The sequence below is a fragment of the Haliotis rubra genome, unplaced genomic scaffold (assembly GCF_003918875.1).
Source record: "Haliotis rubra isolate DU_JTF1 unplaced genomic scaffold, ASM391887v1 Scf424, whole genome shotgun sequence".
In the NCBI taxonomy this organism is placed as follows: Eukaryota; Metazoa; Mollusca; class Gastropoda; order Lepetellida; family Haliotidae; genus Haliotis; species Haliotis rubra.
In genome coordinates this window covers 497,231-516,045 of record NW_025767107.1, presented here as the reverse complement: position 1 = coordinate 516,045, position 18,815 = coordinate 497,231, and the positions used below count along the sequence as shown (strand labels likewise).

At 38.1% G+C, this 18,815-nt stretch overlaps 1 protein-coding gene and 1 long non-coding RNA gene across 2 annotated transcripts; both read right to left on the bottom strand.

Annotated features, from left to right (window-relative positions):
- Positions 1–1,558: 1,558 nt before the first annotated feature.
- LOC124288777 lies at positions 1,559–2,104 on the bottom strand. The gene is made up of 3 exons (XR_006901517.1): positions 2,024–2,104; positions 1,669–1,956; positions 1,559–1,614 (listed from the first exon to the last, which is right to left on the bottom strand). It is a non-coding gene; the product is annotated as an uncharacterized LOC124288777 (long non-coding RNA).
- A 6,063-nt stretch (positions 2,105–8,167) lies between these two features.
- LOC124288785 (probable malonyl-CoA-acyl carrier protein transacylase, mitochondrial) lies at positions 8,168–18,277 on the bottom strand. Its single transcript, XM_046725310.1, has 4 exons — positions 17,483–18,277; positions 15,667–15,754; positions 13,400–13,620; positions 8,168–8,930 (listed from the first exon to the last, which is right to left on the bottom strand). The coding sequence occupies exons 1-4, from the start codon at positions 18,128–18,130 to the stop codon at positions 8,535–8,537; spliced, it is 1,353 nt and encodes a 450-aa protein (XP_046581266.1). The 5' UTR covers positions 18,131–18,277; the 3' UTR covers positions 8,168–8,534.
- Positions 18,278–18,815: the final 538 nt, after the last annotated feature.

Here is an 18,815-nt window from a genome sequence, read left to right as displayed (position 1 = left end):
ACTCAACTGCATTTTTAATAAAAAAACCCAAACAACTTAAGTAACCTATCCACCAAACTCAAATTGTCTACTAAGTTTGAGTTTAATATCGGTTTTTTCAGTAAAATAATGACTTAAGTCAAAACTCAGACTTAAGTTTGTTTCGAGAAATCGGGGCCTGATCTTAATGAGATTGATGTTTTAAACAAATAGTTGTGTATCAAGTTGCTGGTTGATCAATGAATAGTTATACACTTGGACAAAAGTTAAGGTGCAGTACTTACATGTATGCGTGTATCCCATAATTTGGGGTATCTTTTGGAAATATCTAGATTTGACATTGGTCTTATGTATTAGAGATAATATCATTACCACTTATGGTTGCCCAAAGCTGAGGATGAAGCTCTACTGTGTCTGTAACTACTGCCATGAAACAGTCACTATGGCAATAGACAGTCCATGTTGATTTGTGAGTTTTTATCAAGTAGGTCACTTTGTCAACTTAAAATTACTACATGATCCAATTTATCAATGTGGAACATACTAGTATTCAAGATATGACTCTCATGCAACTACACTTCCATTCATTACATTGTGGAAAGTTATGACAAATGTAAATATGGATGTTTTATGTCTAGGCATTGTTTCTTATTACCAGGTTTGTTCATGTGTGGCTGTGTTCCTTTGTAAACACTGTATGAATTTACTTAAAAATGTCAAATGAATAGAGTATTTGAAATTTAAGTGTTTGATGAATGAGAGAAGTGTCTATTCGACAAGTCAGAGTTATTATCCATGTTCGACTAGATTCACAGACTTGCAATGAGAAGGAAGGACAATTCACAATTGTGAAATCCATAATGTTCCATGGGAGATTTCCGATACATGTATATGTGCTGACTCAGCTGAAGTGTCTTGTGTTTCTCAAACTATGTGGACTGAAGAGGACTGAATCAATACCAGCCGAGAAGGGCAAAGCTACATCACGTTACTTAACATCTGAAGTTTTTATTGTATTTTAAATAATTGTACGAACCTTGTTTTCATTTTCAAAAATCATTTTCTTCAATATTGATGAAATGTATAATTGTACCATTTATACAAACTAGTGACATATTGATAGTGATCAAACTTGATCAGTGGCTCAAGCATGAAGTCATTATTTGTCTAGATATAAAACATCATGTCATTCAAAATCAAAATGTAGAACACTGATATTTGCCCCAGCCTTGTAGGAAGGGTGTCATATCTTCCACTACATCAGGACAGGTGTCTCGGGTGTGTTACTTCCTTGTCTTCCAAACACAGGTAGCTAGTAGACATCATCTGAAAGTTCTGACCAGTGTGTACATGTTCCATCATGACTGCATCAACTCATGGGGACCCTTCATCTATCGGTAGATTTTCACATAGAGCAGTGCAATCTTAGCTGCAGATTTTATGATGCGACTTCAAAGGCCATGTTTTCCTGGTGTGTAATCACATGGCTCTAGTGGCTCTATTGGCTCAGATGTGTCATGTTTGGCTAATGATGTCATGTTTGGCTCAGATATGTCATGTTTGGCTAATGATGTCATGTTTGGCTAATGATGTCATCTTTGGCTCAGATATGTCATGTTTGGCTAATGATGTCATCTTTGGCTCAGATATGTCATGTTTGGCTAATGATGTCATCTTTGACTCAGATACGTTTGGCTAATGATGTCATGTTTGGCTCAGATATGTCATGTTTGGCTAATGATGTCATCTTTGACTCAGATACGTTTGGCTAATGATGTCATCTTTGGCTCAGATATGTCATGTTTGGCTAATGATGTCATCTTTGACTCAGATACGTTTGGCTAATGATGTCATCTTTGGCTCAGATATGTCATGTTTGGCTAATGATGTCATCTTTGACTCAGATATGTTATGTTTGGCTAATGATGTCATGTTTGGCTCAGATATGTCATGTTTGGCTAATGATGTCATCTTTGACTCAGATCGTTTGGCTAATGATGTCATCTTTGGCTAATAATGGCATCTTTGACTTGGCATCTTTGACTCAGATACGTTTGGCTAATAATGGCATCTTTGACTCAGATACGTTTGGCTAATGATAATAATAATAATGTTTTTATAAAGCGCCTAATATCCACCATAGAGATGCTCAGTGGTGCTGTGACAATATTGGTGAAGGAAATAGTTCATATAACTTTACAGAAAGGCAGCAGTGAACAGATGGGTCTTTAGCAGAGATTTAAAAGTTTCTTTCGATGAAGTGTTCCTGATTTCCTTTGGAAGACAGTTCCACAGTTTAGGGCTGGCACAGGAGAAGGCTCGGTCAGACAGTTGGTTTTGAGATCTGTGTTGGGTTAGGAGAGAGCCAGAGGAGGATTGGAGACTTCGCTGAGGTACATACGCAGAGATGAGATGTTTGAGATAGTCAGGACAGTTATCATTGTAGAGGCAGTCATGAGTCAGAATGAGGATTTTGAAGGTAATTCTTGCAGAACATGTCATGTTTGGCTTAGATGTGTCATGTTTGGCTAATGATGTCACCTTTGGCTCAGATAATGTCAAGTTTGGCTAATAATGTCATCTTTGACTCAGATATGTTTGGCTAATGATGTCATGTTTGGCTCAGATATGTCATGTTTGGCTAATAAGTCATCTTTGACTCAGATATGACAAGTTTGGCAGAAAATATGCCATGTTTTGCTGATGAGACATCCCCCTTTGGCTGATATACCATGTTTGACTGATGATATATCATGTTTGACTGATGATATACCAGGTGTGGATAATGATATATAATGTTTGACTGATGATATACCATGTTCAGCTAATGATATATCATGCTTAGCTGATGATATACCATGTTTGACTGATGATATACCATGTTTGTCTGAACATGCCCTAGTTGGTCTCATGAAAGTGGTAAATGTCTCTGACTTGCATCACTTCAGCCTTACCTCTGACATGACTGAGTATGACTTGCACCAGGGTGAAGCCAGCATAAAACTCAACTTATTCTTGTATCATCCCCTTTTCCAGCCCCCGAAACACTGAAGTCCCTCATGGTTGGGTCATACAGGTACAAACAGTTATTTTATCAGAATATGTTTACATGTATATTTTATCAGAAATGTACACACTATGTTCAAATTTTCAGATGAAAAATACTATGTTACTTGATCAAATCTGCTGAAAGAATATTTTAATTACAATTTTTATATAAGAAACATATCAGTTGCACTAAAATCATCACCTTACTAACAGCTGGTATCAACAATGTTTACTTTAGAATTAGCAAACACCATGGTAACAGATTAACACCCATTCACATTAGAATTTCATTCAACTGTTCTAAACAGATTTGAATATCATATCCAACTCAGGGAATTGCGACCAATTGAATAACAGCCTACAACATATCAAGGGACATTACAGACCGGTACACCCTAATGGTACTAATCTCGAGATATAGGTAAATCTCACTTGTGAAACAGGGATGAGACTTTATTAGTTCCTTGAAAAACTGACTTGAAAACTTACCGGTAGTGAGAAATATAACTCCCCCCTACCCACTGATAACTCCTAATGACAATTAACAATGGCAATTGAAGTCCATTCAACACATGATGGTTGATTCTAGTTACATTAGCTGGAAATAGTTGTAAATCATCACTAAGCTGTGAAAGGCAATACTGAAGTTCCCCCCCAATCCAGGTTAGAATTGGTGGTCAGCAACCATGCTTGTCATAACAGGCAACTAACAGGATCAGGTGGTCAGACTCAGTCCGACGTCATCGTATCCCAATTGCGTAGATGGATGCTCATGCTATTGATCACTGGATTATCTGGCACTGACTCGATTATTTATTGACCACCGCCATTAGCTGGAATATTGCTGACAGCGGCGTAAACTCACTCACTCACTATTAGGCAACCTTCGTACACATTACTGGCCTAAGGTTGATCAGGGGTGCTTAGTGAAGCAAGGCCTTTAATCACAGAGTATGTCAAATTACTGACTCAAATCTTTCTTTTAGAATCTCCAAGAGGTTTATCAAAGATCAGGCACACTGATTCAGGTTTTAAGCTGAACAATCTTTAATCAAAGGATTCCGATCCTGAATTGAAATCAAATGGTTTCTTCCATCCCTAGTGCCTGTATCCTGTCTTCACAAATAAGGAGCAGGGACCTATTGTACAAAACAACCTTAGAGCTAAGACTACCTTAAGTCTATGGCAAGGTATGGGAGTTACGATCACCTTAGCGCTAAGACTACCTTAAGTCTATGGCAAGGTATGGGAGTTACGATCACCTTAGCGCTAAGACTACCTTAAGTCTATGGCAAGGTATGGGAGTTCACGATCACCTTAGCGCTAAGACTACCTTAAGTCTATGGCAAGGTATGGGAGTTACGATCACCTTAGCGCTAAGACTACCTTAAGTCTATGGCAAGGTATGGGAGTTACGATCACCTTAACGCTAAGACTACCTTAAGTCTATGGTAAGGTATGGGAGTTCACGACACCTTAGATCACCTTAGCGCTAAGACTACCTTAAGTCTATGGTAAGGTATGGGAGTTACGATCACCTTAGCGCTAAGACTACCTTAAGTCTATGGTAAGGTATGGGAGTTACGATCACCTTAGCGATAAGGCTACCTTAAGTCTATGGTAAGGTATGGGAGTTACGATCACCTTAGCGCTAAGACTACCTTAAGTCTATGTTAAGGTATGGGAGTTAGGTCACCTTAGCCCTAAGATCGCTTTGTACAATGGCACCCTGATCCATAGCAGAGTCTGATTTTTCAAGGAATGCACGTGGGCTGTTAGCTTTAATATGTATTATTAAACCTGACAGTTTAGCAGTAGGATTATAGTGTTCAGTGACAAACCACTAGTTTTATGGGTCTGATGACCGAAGCAAAGGGCTTCAAATGACTTTCCATGTCCTCTGTTGGTCAGTTAACAGAATTTCACGCTAACATCTTAACCAAGGAAGTGGGCTTTGACAAACACCCGATTTATTTGTTAGTTCCCCATGCACTGACAAGCAGCAACCACAAAGGCTTGATCACTGCTACCATATCACCAACCTCTGACCCATCCTCTATCATGCAGGGTAATATATTGCCATTCTATTTTGATAAATACCACTGTCTGATTTCACGGCTTTGTTGCAAACCAAAAATAACTAGCCATCCAACAAATTACCCTCACTAGCAAGAAATCATCTTCCATGTAAGATACGGGAGTGAAGTCGCTTCCTAGATGAAGCTATGGGGATAATGGTCTGAATGTTTATTACAAGATGGATGTAATACCCTGATGAACGAGGATGTTCCCACCCATCACTACCATGGATTGTTAACTTACCAACCACGTTTTCTTTTGTCTTGTGATAGTGTTCTGTTGTGTTCACCGGTGTGGTGTTCCTGTAGTGTGGTTTTGTTGTGTTCACCGTTTGTACACTAGCCCGTCATTATGATAGCTGTATGTCCCTGTTGATGGCAGAGTGCATTATTACTGCCATTGAGAGAATGAACAAGTAATAAAATGTAAACTGGTATTGAAGATATTTGTTTTCTTTTGATTCTTTTCATCATGGGGCGCAGATCGATGCTGATGCTGTTGATCACTGGTCCAGACTCGATTAATTACAGACCGCCACCATATAGCTGGAATATTGCTGACTGCGGCATAAAACTAAACTCACTCACACATCATTGGGGTGGGTAAGTGGTTAATGCGTTCGCTTATCACGCTGAAGACCCTAGTCGATTTTCCACATGGGTACAGTGTGTGAAGCCCATTTCAGGTGTCCACCCTGCCTCGATATTGCTGGAATATTGCTAAAAGTGGCTTAAAACTAAACTCACCCTCTCACACACTTGAAGTCAACTTCATTGTATGACACGTGGGACATCTATTTAACTCAACAGTTAGCAGATTCCAGATACATAACTATAGCCTTTAAATAATCACATCTGGACAAGACAAACCAGTGACCAATATCATGAGCAACATTCCACATTGTCAGAATCAACAAGAGAATGAGAACGGTGAGTGAGCTTTCGGCAATATTCCAGCAATACCATGGCAAGGGGCTCATGGAATGGGCTTCAAATATAGTGCCCATGTGGAGAATCGAACCCAAGTCTTTGGCGTCATGAGCCCAAATGCTTCAACCACAAGGCTACTCTGCCCAATCCCATCAACAAAGTCAAACAGCCTGATTACCTGATTAATTCAGTCACCTTGGAGACAAACATGAGTACTGTGGAGATATTATGAACTCCCACGGACTACAACTATAAAGTAGAATGACAATATAAATAGTTGCTCGTGCTATTGATCTCTGAAAAGACACAACATAGAATTCCCAAACAGGCAACATCATGATAATGTAATGGGTGACTTGTTTACAGCACTCTGTATCACATTGATGAAACAAGTCCAACAACCTATGGGTGTTGTAAGAGAATATTATCAGGGTCGGGTGGTCAGTCTCACTGGCTTGGTTAATGTGTGTTTCGTATCCCTACTGCACAGTTCAGTGCTCATGATATCAATCACTGATGACATTACAGGCTGCATTGGAACTGAGTGAGTGAGTTTAGTTTTACGTCGCACTCAGCAATATTCCAGCTATATGGCAGTGGTCTGTAAATAATCGAGTCTGGACCAGACAATCCAGTGATCAACAGCATGAGCATCGATCTGCGCAATTGGTAACCGATGACATGTGTCAACCAAGCCATCGAGCCTGACCAGCGGATCCCGTTAGTTGCCTCTTACGACAAGCATGGGTTACTGAAGGCCAATACTAATCCGGATATTCACAGGGTAGGCTGCATTGGAGCTGAGTGCGGCAACAAATATCAAAACGTATTTAACAACATCAAGTTGTCAGACAATGCTTCTGCTAATGAAGTTTTCATCATGATATTGATATATCGTCTACTCTTTAATTCCTACAGATATATATTATAAAAATCGAAAAAATGTAATAACGGGTATTTATATTTATATTGGATGACCTATCTGATTATACCAACTAAATGTTGAGTAATGTAACAAAATGAACCATCACAATATTTGGTCCACCTCAAATTCTTTAAAATATTAAAACTATCAATATCTCACAATCACCTTAATGTCACCTTATTATACCCCCTCTACAGAAGTAACGGGGGTATATAGCGTTCATTCTGTCCGTCCGTCCCGAAACTTTGTCCGGAGCATATCTCTTAAAGTTTACATGCTAGGTTCACCAAACTTCACACACATGTTAATCATTACCCATTGATGTGCCTTTTGCTATTTTAATTTTTTTTCAGAATTTTGTTTTTTTGCTGTTTCCATGGAAACACGACTTAGGCTGTGACTATGAGGATGTCATCTTGTCCGGAGCAGATCTTCCATACTATACATGTTAGCTTCATCAAACATGGTACACATATCAAACATGATCCCTAGAGGTGCCTTTTGGGGTTTGGATCCAGATATGAATTTTATTTTTTGCTGTTTCCATGGAAACATGACTTAGTGCCAAATGTGTTCGATTATTTTGTCCGAAGCATATCTCTTAAAGTTTACATGCTAGGTTCACCAAACTTCACACACATGTTAATCATTACCCATTGATGTGCCTTTTGCTATTTTAAAGGTTTTTCAGAATTTTGTTTTTTTTGCTGTTTCCAGGGAAACATAACTTAGAGCCAAATGTGTTTGATGGTTTTGTCCGGAGCATATCTCTTAAAGTTTACATGCTAGGTTCATGCTAGGTACATGCAAATTGTGTTTGATGGTTACCTGACCACGGCATATCATCGAAACTATACATGCTAGGTTCACCAAACTTAATACACAAGTTAATCATGACCCACAGATATGCCATGTGCTAAAAAATAGCAATCTTCATCTACGTCCATTGTGTGCAACATGAGACAGTCAAGTTCAATTGTATGTCAGGTTTCCAAGGAAAACACAAAAAAATCTAGTTTCCATAAATTATTACCGTAATCAGTACATGCCAAAACTATTATCTAACATGTATATAAAGTTTAGTAGAGTCAAAGAGAAAGTCTTGTGAGCTGCTGATCCTTGTCACATTATATATATCAATATTAGTCATTTCCATGTCCCAAAGTGGGAAGCGGGGGTATGTGAGCTGTGCTCACTTCTACACTTGTTTCAATATGGTTTTATTCATAAAATGTGTGAAGATTCAGGTTACAATCCTGGTTAGAACTAGTTTTCAGCAGCCAATGCTTGAATTAAGCGGACCAGTAGGTTGCCCAGCTGACTTGTATGATACATATCATTGTATCCCAACTGCGCAGATCAATGTTCACAATGTCAATCACTGGATTGTCCGGTCCAGACTTGATTATTCATAGACAGCTGTCATATAGCTGGAATACAGTTGAGTGCAACACTAAACAAACAAACATACAATTAATATAATATACCAACTGAGGTTGCAAAATGGTATCTTCACACAGCAGACATTGACTCCTTGCACATCCTGTATAGAGGACCAAAGATCGACACCGTTCCTACACATCCACTCGAACAAGTTGCAGCCCAGCTTTATGATTAACTTTCTTCAGCAACACCCCCAACTGACCTCCAGGGCCGATCTCGAAGGTCTTCGGAAAGTTTTTCCCCTGATCTCGAGCATACAGCACATGCATTGTCTGTTCCCACCTGACGGGGTTACACATCTGTTTGGGTAACAAGTCGACGACATTCCAAGCGTTCTTGTATCGACTGGCATTCAGGTTGTTGTACACAGGAACGCACGGTTTCTTCAGCTCCATCTGTTTCAGCTTGTCCCGGAATGGAGCCTTGGCCGAATCCATGAGGTTGGTGTGGAAGGCTCCACTCACAGGGAGCCATTTTAGACGGCGGATACGGAAATCTCGGTGATTCTGTTCCAAGAAATTGAGAGCCTGGAAGTGAAGAAAAAAAATGCAAAAAAAAGTAATATTGTAAGTGTTATCAGATGAAAAAAAGAAAAGAAATCTCTAAAAAGTACTAGAGCTGTGTACCGTGGTCTGAGTGGAGAGACGATATATCCCAATACCAGTTTAATGAGGGGAGACGATATATCATGAAAGAATTGGCCAAGAACCTGCGATACAATTATCATCCCGATACAATGGTGGCGATACTATACGTATCCCGATACTTTACAATTTCTAATAGCAGAACATCTGTGATAGATAAAATGACTGAATCTTTATTTGTTATACAGCAGATCTTGTGTTACATTCACACACATGTAATAAAGTTCATGTAATAAAGTTTCGGCATTTAATGCTTTTAAAGTACAGTCAAACATATTCAGTATACTTTGATCTAACATATATAAGTTTGAAACCGAAGTTTCCTTTGGGAAGGTGTGTTTCTGCACCGATGCTTTCACAAACATTTTAATGTAATTTATGTCAGAATTCAGAATCACTGAAAAAAACTCTTAAGTATGCTTCCTAAATTTTATCTTCTCTTTGTTCTCTTTCTTAACAAAACTAAGACATGGTTCATAGTTGTTAATAAATGGTGTTATTTGTCAAACAACTAAAGCATATTTCAATTACTTAAAGACAAGTATTCTACAGTTCACAGAGTTTGAAAATGTTCACACTCTTTCACTTATACACCAACTCCTTAATGTCCATGTAACAAAGATAGTAGACACAAACAATTTCCTATAATGTTCAATTTGTTTTTAAAATTCAGAAGAATTTCAAAGAGACTCCCTTCCTATTCCTAATGCAATACTCCTTACAACTTTAAGTAGTATTGAAGTTGTATCGGGATATATCATCTCTTATGGCGATACATTGATGTATCGTGGACCCTTGTGATATAAATATCCTGATATATTACCTAAATGTGTTTTGCATCGATGCACTCGTATCGCGTGTAGTTGACGATGCAAACATCGATACTATCGATGAATCGTTACACCACTAAAAAATACCAAATCATCAAAAAGCATCGGTTCACCACAAGACTGAAGATTGTAGCCTTAACCTCACAGAACACTGCATGAGGACAGTTCCCTCCAGTACCAAAAGGCATTCAGCTGTTATTTAGCACAGTAGCGGTAGTGACAGTCTTAGTCAACAGTGTCAAATATTGAAATACACCCGTGTATAACTCACTAAGTCAAACAAGCCCAATCCATATGTGCAAAACCCAAATTGCAGTGTATGGAACTCCTAAAAAAAAACCAGGAAGCCCACAGGGTTGATAAGTGAAAGATGTTGCTGGCCCTATTAACATGTAACCAGCCCTGTATTAAAAATGGGAAACTGACATAAGGCCAGACAAATTTTATTTCTTGTTTTACGGATCACCGGTCGTATTTTTTCAGGAATAAGAACAAAAATAAACATTATTTTTCCCCGCTCAAAAAATAAACTCTTAATATTTTTATTGGCCAAAAATGTAAATGTGCAAGAAAATGTTTTTAGATTGTTTTTTTCCCCTATATAAACTTCATTAATTGCCAAAAGTAAAGTACTTTTAGTATTTAAAAGGTATATTACTTTGACTGGTAATTTTTATATCATTTACACTTGTGGTAGCTAGCTGACGTCTGTATAGTTCATGATCAACCAAACCATAACTTCCACAGATCAGCCTACCCATTTATCTAACACTAAATGTGATTGGTCTAGAATGCTTTCAGCCAATGAACAGTGTTGTTCTTTTCTAATAGTATGTAACAATCACAACTCTTCGAATATTTCCGTGAGCAACATTGTCCGCCGTTAAATTTGCTTTTGCACATGTTAAAGTTTACCTCACTACAAGTAATTCATTAATAACATTATTTTAGCCCCTTAGGCCAGACCAATTTCATTTCTTGCTTTACAGATTTTTGTCCTCAGAAAACCTAAAGGCAGGAGAGAAAAAAAATATATTTTCGAAATATTTCCCATAGTCAATGACATGGTCAAATATATACCCTTGGAAAATTACTTGGCCCACAGGGCTGGCTATAGAATAAAGTTGTCGGCCCGCCATGTAACTAGCAAGCAGCGGGCCGCCGGGGCAGACGCTATTTCATACACTGCAAATTGTAATAATATATAACTTCTATAAATGTTAGTTACTGTAAAGATCCAGGTTACAAATGATCTTCAATAACCCATGCTTGTCACATGAGCTGACCAACGGGTTCAAGTCATCTATCCTGCTAAGTTGGTTGATGCACGTCATTGTATCCTACTGTCATATACAGGGGTGGAAATAACTTTAAAATTGCTAGTGTACTCCAGTACAGTGAAACATGTAATATCACTTGCCCTAATAATTTTTCCACTATACCGGACGTTTTCTTGTTGATTTTTTAAATAAATAACATTATTAACATTGGAAAGTCAACTGGACACCGGTACAGCGTGATATACACATTTGCTTGCCCGACAGAAAAAAATACTGGACTCGGACGTCGGGCAATGGGTTATTTCTACCCCTGCATATACAGTGGAATCTGTCAAATCCGGACTGTGTAATCCGGTTTTCTCCATAATCTGGACTACTCTCTGAGGCCAGACAAAATTGTTCTTAATTTATCATTAAAGCTTGCTTTATAATCCGGACTCTCTCAGTTACGAATTACGGACTAAAATAACAGTCCCAACAATCAACTTGCTATGAGCACAATGCTTTGCAATACAGACTTAGCTGACTAAAAAAACAGTCCATCAGGAGTAACATCTCCGTTAATCGCAGCCAACTGAGACCTTAAGACAACCTTCACAGCAGTCACTATCATATTGCGTCTACTCACGCCTCGAAAGCTATACAATGTTGTTTTCTTTCTTATACCCTGAAAAGAGTTTGACGAAAGTGCCACCCATAGATAAGCCGACCACCTTCTACAGACTGTTTTTTGGTGGGGGGGTCCTCAAAATTCGGCTTATCTACAGTAATATACGGTAACTCATCGTGGAAGTGTCTACGGTAATGGACAAAAGTTGTCTAATCCGAACTGCTTTACAATCCGGACAAATGAAGTGGTCCCAGGCAAGTCCGTAATAGACAGATTCCACTGTAGTTGGAATATTGATGAGTGCAGTGTTAAACAATTAAATAAATGAAACAAACTTAGTCAACATGTTCAAGTGATAAAATAAGACTGTGTTAGGGCTGGGACAGGTTGAAATTTTCTACCCAGGTACCCCACCCCCTATTACCCTACCCCGGATACCTCTTATGTTAATTCCTGACATCAAATATGTAAGAAAGGGCAATATATTCTTCAGCTCAGAGACTAAGATTTCGAGTTTTTCAATATCTTAACCATGTATTACATTCAAAAGAAGTGACTGTAATTATGTCTCAATCTTCAAAGACAATACAACCTTTTAATCATGAAAGAATAACATATTGTTTAACCTATTAGTCACATGATCATAACGGGTCCGGGTATTGAGACGGGTACCGTGGTCCAACTCATTACCCACCAGTACCAGGTAACCGGGTTACCTGTCCCAGACCTAGACTGTGATTAACCAAAGTATAAAATGCCCAACCCACATGTGGGAAAACTTAATAATGCTTGTTATAGAAACGATATATAGAACAGGTGGTCACAAGTCTGTAGCACTCGTTGAATGACAAACACTCCTATTTTTGTAACCTCATCCAACTCATCATTTTAGCAATCTCTGGTTTCCCTTGCACAAGAACCACACCATGACTCGATCTGTTGCTCAAAATATCTCTTCACCGCCAAGCAGCCATACATTAGTATTCACAAAAGATGACGGTACATTGTGTACATCTTCTTGAGGAAAGGGGATCAGCTGACTGAAAATGTTTCCACCCCTGCCAAACTGCTGGAGTGAGTGAGTGAGTGAGTTTAGTTTTACGCCACACTCAGCAATATTCCAGCCATATGGCGGCGGTCTGTAAATAATCGACTCTGGACCAGACAAACCAGTGATCAACAGCATGAGCATCGATCTGCGCAACTGGGGACCGATGACATGTGTCAACCAAGCCAGCGAGCCTGACCACCCGATCCCGTTAGTCGCCTCTTATGACAAGCATGGGTTACTGAAGGTACATTCTAACCCGGACCTTCACGGGTCCAAACTGCTGGAATTTTCTAGATCAATCGTAGTATCACCAGTGGCTATTGTGAGTGATGTCCCTTCTATGTCCTTCCTATTGACCAATCAGATTTTACCTTGTGGAGTGCATCGGATACCACTTATCATATTACTTGCATTTGCTTCAATCAAATGGCGACAACCAGGCAAGATGATCTGATCTATATTCAAGATCTATATTAATGATGGGTTATACTTCGTGAAAAGCATCAACTTTTTTGAAAATCTTTATTAAAAACATGAAAACATTAATACACCATTCTCAAAAACTTCACTTGGAACCTCACCTCCATATTTCCTGCAACAACTTTGCATTCTGGGAAGAGATAGTTGGCGATGTTACAGACAGGGTTTGACATCTGTAGCTTCACACGGCAGTACTCCTTGGCAGCATGGAGGGCAAAGTTCAGCTTCGTGTCGTGCCCACAGAACACTGTCATCATACCACTAGGTATCTCCTCTGATGCTCTCTGCATTGCCTCAGCACGTACTTTCACTAGTTCTACAGCTGAAAAATAAAACAGAAATAAGTAGCATACTTTCCCTCTTTGCTTAATATTAAGAGTGTAGGTTCAACATTCCATTAATAACAATAATGTCACTTATAAGGCACTGAATTGCATGGGTATGCTCTAAGCATTAGTGTTGGGAATTGGTTAAAATCTCGTAATTGATGATTAGTTCACTACAACCGATCAATCATCGAAAATAATTGGTTAGCATCATTTATGAAATTTTCCTGGTTATTTTGTTAATGCACAAAAAATAAAGAAAATACATGCAGTTCCTTGGGGTGATTTTTGCAAATTGCACATCTTTAAAGGATGACTAGTATGTTAGGAACATAAATTTCTTGTCGTCTTTAAAATAAATTCAGTTGTGACTTGGAACGAGCATGTCGTGTTCATGAAATGTAACAGACAAAACCAACTGTGTGAAAAATATTGTTAATGCAAAAAGTGTTCCAGAATTGTTTGTGTTCGATTATGAGAAAACATGATCAATTACTTGGTCGTTTAGTCATTGCGACCAATCTTCGATTTTTTCAATTAATCGGACCACCACTACTACTACCACATATACATCAACATTATGGACATTATTACCCAGGCTGCCTGTGAGGTGCAAGAAGGTTAGCAGTCACATGACCATATTATTCCACCGGGTACCCATTCACTGCTGGGTGAACAGAGGCAATTTTGAACAAACTCAGTTGCCTAAAGTGAGACCACATGTGTCACATCTGCTTCATTGTGGGGCAGGACTGAAGTCCTAGAAACTCCATTAATTAGTTGTTCATCACTTTCACACAACTATAGACATTGGTCTCCTAATATGTAAACAATCCCTCACCTTGTTTGAAGCCAAGTTGAACATACTGGCTTAGAAATGTGAAATATTCCTGCATAACCAGTGTATGAAATAAGGCCCGTCCGACCGCTCGAGACGGGTTAGATTTCAGACAGACGGTCTAGATTTACAGCTAGCTAGCCAGCCCGATGGTCTGGTAAAAAATTTAGATGTTATATACATCTGAGTCATATCTTGGTGTCTGGTCTGGTTAAATCCATTTTGGACCAGGGGCGGATACAGCCTTTTGAGAAAGCAGGGGTGCAAACTCTTGAGAAAGTGGGGTGCACACTTCATTTTCACGAAAGTTTCAATGGTCATTTAATAAACTTTCAGGACAAAGGGGGACGCGCACCCCTGCACACCCCTCTGGATCCGCCTATGCTGGACTGGTAACATTTTTAAGTTACCAGCCCTGATGTCTAGCTGGGGTTTTGGCATATTTCATACACTGGCATAACGAAAGGCACCAGTTCAACACCTATCAGATATTGCATACACAACTTAATAAACTATAACCAGTTTTTAAGCTATGCTCCGAAAATGAACCCAAACCACCTTTGAATGCAAGTCAAAATTGTTGCCTTGAAAACCTAAAACCTAACCATTTCAAAGTTTACTGAATAGCAAAACCTACTAGTTAACTGATATTTACATACACAATACGAAACGTTTGGTCAAACGTTAGGCTTTTGTGCAGTTGAAAACTAAATTATCTGCTTGTCATGGCTCAATTCAAGATTTTGTTCAATATTCAACTGATTTCTCCAAGATAATAGTTAATTTCAGAAAAATATCAGAAAACAATCTGCAAAATGTGTCATTTAAGAAATGTTGAAGATTACAATAATGTCATACTCATTTAACCAAATCCATCTGTTTCCCAAATGATACTGAAGCACAACATGCAACAAGTTGATGGAACAATAACGCTTCAAGACAAAACACAATACTGCCAGCACATCCCTACACATATATCAATGTTAACCAGAAATATCAAGAACTAACTTCATGCAGCCTTACATCCTAGTATGACTGTCATAAGTAAATCTTATTTTCTAATGACAATCATAGAAAATATTTTATTTTCCTTTCTTGATGTTTTAGGTTTGACAGACACAATGCAATAATCAAAACAGAACTCTCAAAGACTTAAATCAGATTCCAATCAACTATTCAAGTTTCTCTATATGCAGATATTTACCATCTTCGAATGTAAGCACCTCCGCAAAGACTAGAGCTGACAGTTCACCAACACTGAACCCCGCTGTGCCAACACATTTGTCATCCACCTGTTGCAAGAGAATGAGAGAGTGAGTAGGAGTGTTATGCGATTGAAGGTAAAAAAGTCCTTGGTAAAAAAAAAACGGAAAAAAAGTATTCTGGAAAAAGTCCTATTGTAATAAAAACTTATTTATTCATCAACTTTGAGGTCAAAGATTTTAGAAAAACATTGATAACTCACACATATGGGTTATTGAATACATAAATTAATCTTTTATCTTTTTAATGACACTTGTGAAAACATAAAGTACTCACATACAAAGGGTGATTAAAAGGACGTATTAAATATTTGGATAGGTCTTTGATCTTTTAAATGACATTCAGAAACATGAAGTACTTTCATTTTGTGATTATATCTGACAGATTAGATATTCAAATTCATACTTTGATCTTCAAAATAATGTTTTGAAATATGAATGAATACAAGAGTCAGTAGACATAAATATTCATCAATATTCTGTAGTAGAATAAAGCTGAAAACCTCTGTAATGTATACAGGATCTGTCTATTTTACATTTGTTGTATGAATATACATTACATGGAAGTCAATAAACGCTTAAACGGCTTTGAAAAACTATAAAAAACTAACAAATACTTTGTATTCTTTTGTCAAAAATTCCTTTTTCAAAATAGGACTTTTTTTTACCGTTTTCTTCTTAGGCAAATTTTGGACTTTTTTTCGGTTACCTATCAAGGATTACAAGACTACTTTATGCCACTTTCAGCAAGGTAGCCTATGAATGGTTCAGGCAAGTTGAAATGGGAATTAACATTGCATTCAAGATATCCTCATGTCATATGTGTGTGTGCGTGCGTGCCTATCGTGTTTTGGGGGTACTTGGCGTTTATTGTTTAAAGCAGCACTCAGCAATATTCCAGCTATATGGCCAGTATGTGTGTTGCATGTACAGTATACCCTGGTTATAATGCCACCGTTTGTCCAGGAGAAAATATGGCATTACATCCAGGGTGGCATTATAACCAGGTGCACTGTACTAGTCTGGACAAATGAAAGTTTTATAGTGCCAACCCACTGAGATACCAAATGCAGTTGGATATTGCACTGACACAATAACCTGACTTTAAAGCAGGCAACCAGTCCTTGCTTTACAGCTGCCAAAACAATTGCAAAATCCATTCGATCCAGGGTAGCACAGAACTGGCACCAGGGTCTTTGTACTGCGATAATGGGAAACTAGACCTGAAGGATTGTATCTTCATAGCACACTCACATACTTTGGGTGAGATGATAGAAACACCCATGAACATTTACATGAGAACCTAACACAACAGATACAGCATTGATGGCAGTCAACTCAAAGTCTGTTACAATAACAGAAGGATCTGGTTCGAAACCGAGTTTGTTACATTTATCTACAACTGCTTGAAGTACTTCTTGGTAAAACTTTTAACAACAGCAATTAGAGAAGGGTGGATTTTGTCCATGTTTTTGTTAAGAAGAGGTGGATTTTGTCCGGGGTGGCAATTTTGGGGTGGATTTTCTCCGGGTGGATTTACTCCGGGTGGATTTTGTCCGGTCACCCCCTTATATAACACATGCTACATTTGACCACCTTCTAAATAGCATCGTGTATTTCCAAACACCAATAGCCCTACATTTGGAGTTATGAAATACCAATACTACAGATAATACCATGAACCACTAAATATAACATTACATTCACATACATAGTCTGATAAGACATCTCAGTCGGTTAGTGCCCTGTAGATATTACCTCTGGATGAAGCTCCCTTAACTTTATCAGCGCTGCCAGAGACGTAACCAATATCGCTGGTTGGCAGTAGACAGTTTTTCGTAACTCCTCAAAGGGTCCTTTCAAACATATCTTCAACAGATCATAGCCTAGAATGCTACTGGCTTTATCAAACAGTTCTTTCACTCCAGGATATGGTAGTAATTCCTTCCCCATGCCTACAAACTGACTTCCTTGTCCTTGAAAAAGAACAATTGATGTCAATGATGGATCAATCGCTGGTCTGTACGCTTTATTACTTTGTAGTCTCTTTTTGTTATCATAGCTTTTGATATCGGATGGAAATTCTGGAAGTGTATCATTTGTCAGAGTCACTGATTCTCTGACAAGTTTAGCCACTTGTTCTGGAGTGTGTTTCTCATCGTGAATCACATGGGATGAATTTGGTGTGTGTTTTTCTGAGAAGGATATTTCATATTTCGTTTCTTTGGTATTCAATTTTTCTAGCTTCTTCAAAAATCGTCTTGGAATCCTGGGTTCAGAACTATCATGACCATTCCCACTTGAAATGGTTCTACTTAATGAAATGGTGTGATTCTGTAACTTATATAATGAACTCGTCGCTCTTAACAGTAAACAACGGTATCTGAATCTACAACAAGACGCCATGTTTAAACCGGTGGATATACTTATTGTCTACAAAAGATCCCTTGCAAATTTGCATTCACACCGCATGTTAATCTCTCGATGCTTGGAGTATCAATATTTTCCACGTGAGATTGACATTTAGTTGTAAACACATGTGCGTGTGCCGAAAGTGAGTCGATATCGTAAAGCGGTGCCATTCATAGATTTTACGACATTATTGTAGTGCAAAGTTCATTTGTGTGTGTATCTCTACTGACATTCTTATTAGTATACCACAAATAATTCACCTAATCAAAATGAATGGTTATCAATGCTGATTTGTAAGTAAGATTTTCGATATTAGGTTTCCTACTTTACGACTTCAATGGGGTTTTCAGTAAAAGTAAATCAGGAATTTACATGCGAATCACAAATCACTTTTGTGCCGCAAAAACAATATTTAAAGAAAACACTTGGAGATATTCAGGAATTAATTCGGTTATTATTGTTTTAATAAGAAAACTTAGAAGAAAGTTTCATGGAGGTCTTTCTTAAACGGTATTATTCGCCGTTTCTATATATTCCCTTTTGCTTTTTAACATCACCAATTACATTTAATATCAGAAAATAACGTGTAACACCATGATCTAGATATTTAGATATGTATCACAAAAAACGATCTATAGTTGTATCTGTAATATATTCCAAAATGATGTTAATTACTGAT

What these genes read in the sequence shown, in the direction of transcription:
- LOC124288785 (XM_046725310.1), bottom strand. Translation starts at nt 18,130, where the DNA reads ATGGCGTCTTGTTGTAGATTCAGATACCGTTGTTTACTGTTAAGAGCG. An exon ending in TAAGGGAGCTTCATCCAGAG is followed by an intron (nt 15,755 to 17,482) that starts GTAATATCTACA and finishes CTCTTGCAACAG; the next exon opens with GTGGATGACAAATGTGTTGG. An exon ending in GGTGCTTACATTCGAAGATG is followed by an intron (nt 13,621 to 15,666) that starts GTAAATATCTGC and finishes TTTATTTTTCAG; the next exon opens with CTGTAGAACTAGTGAAAGTA.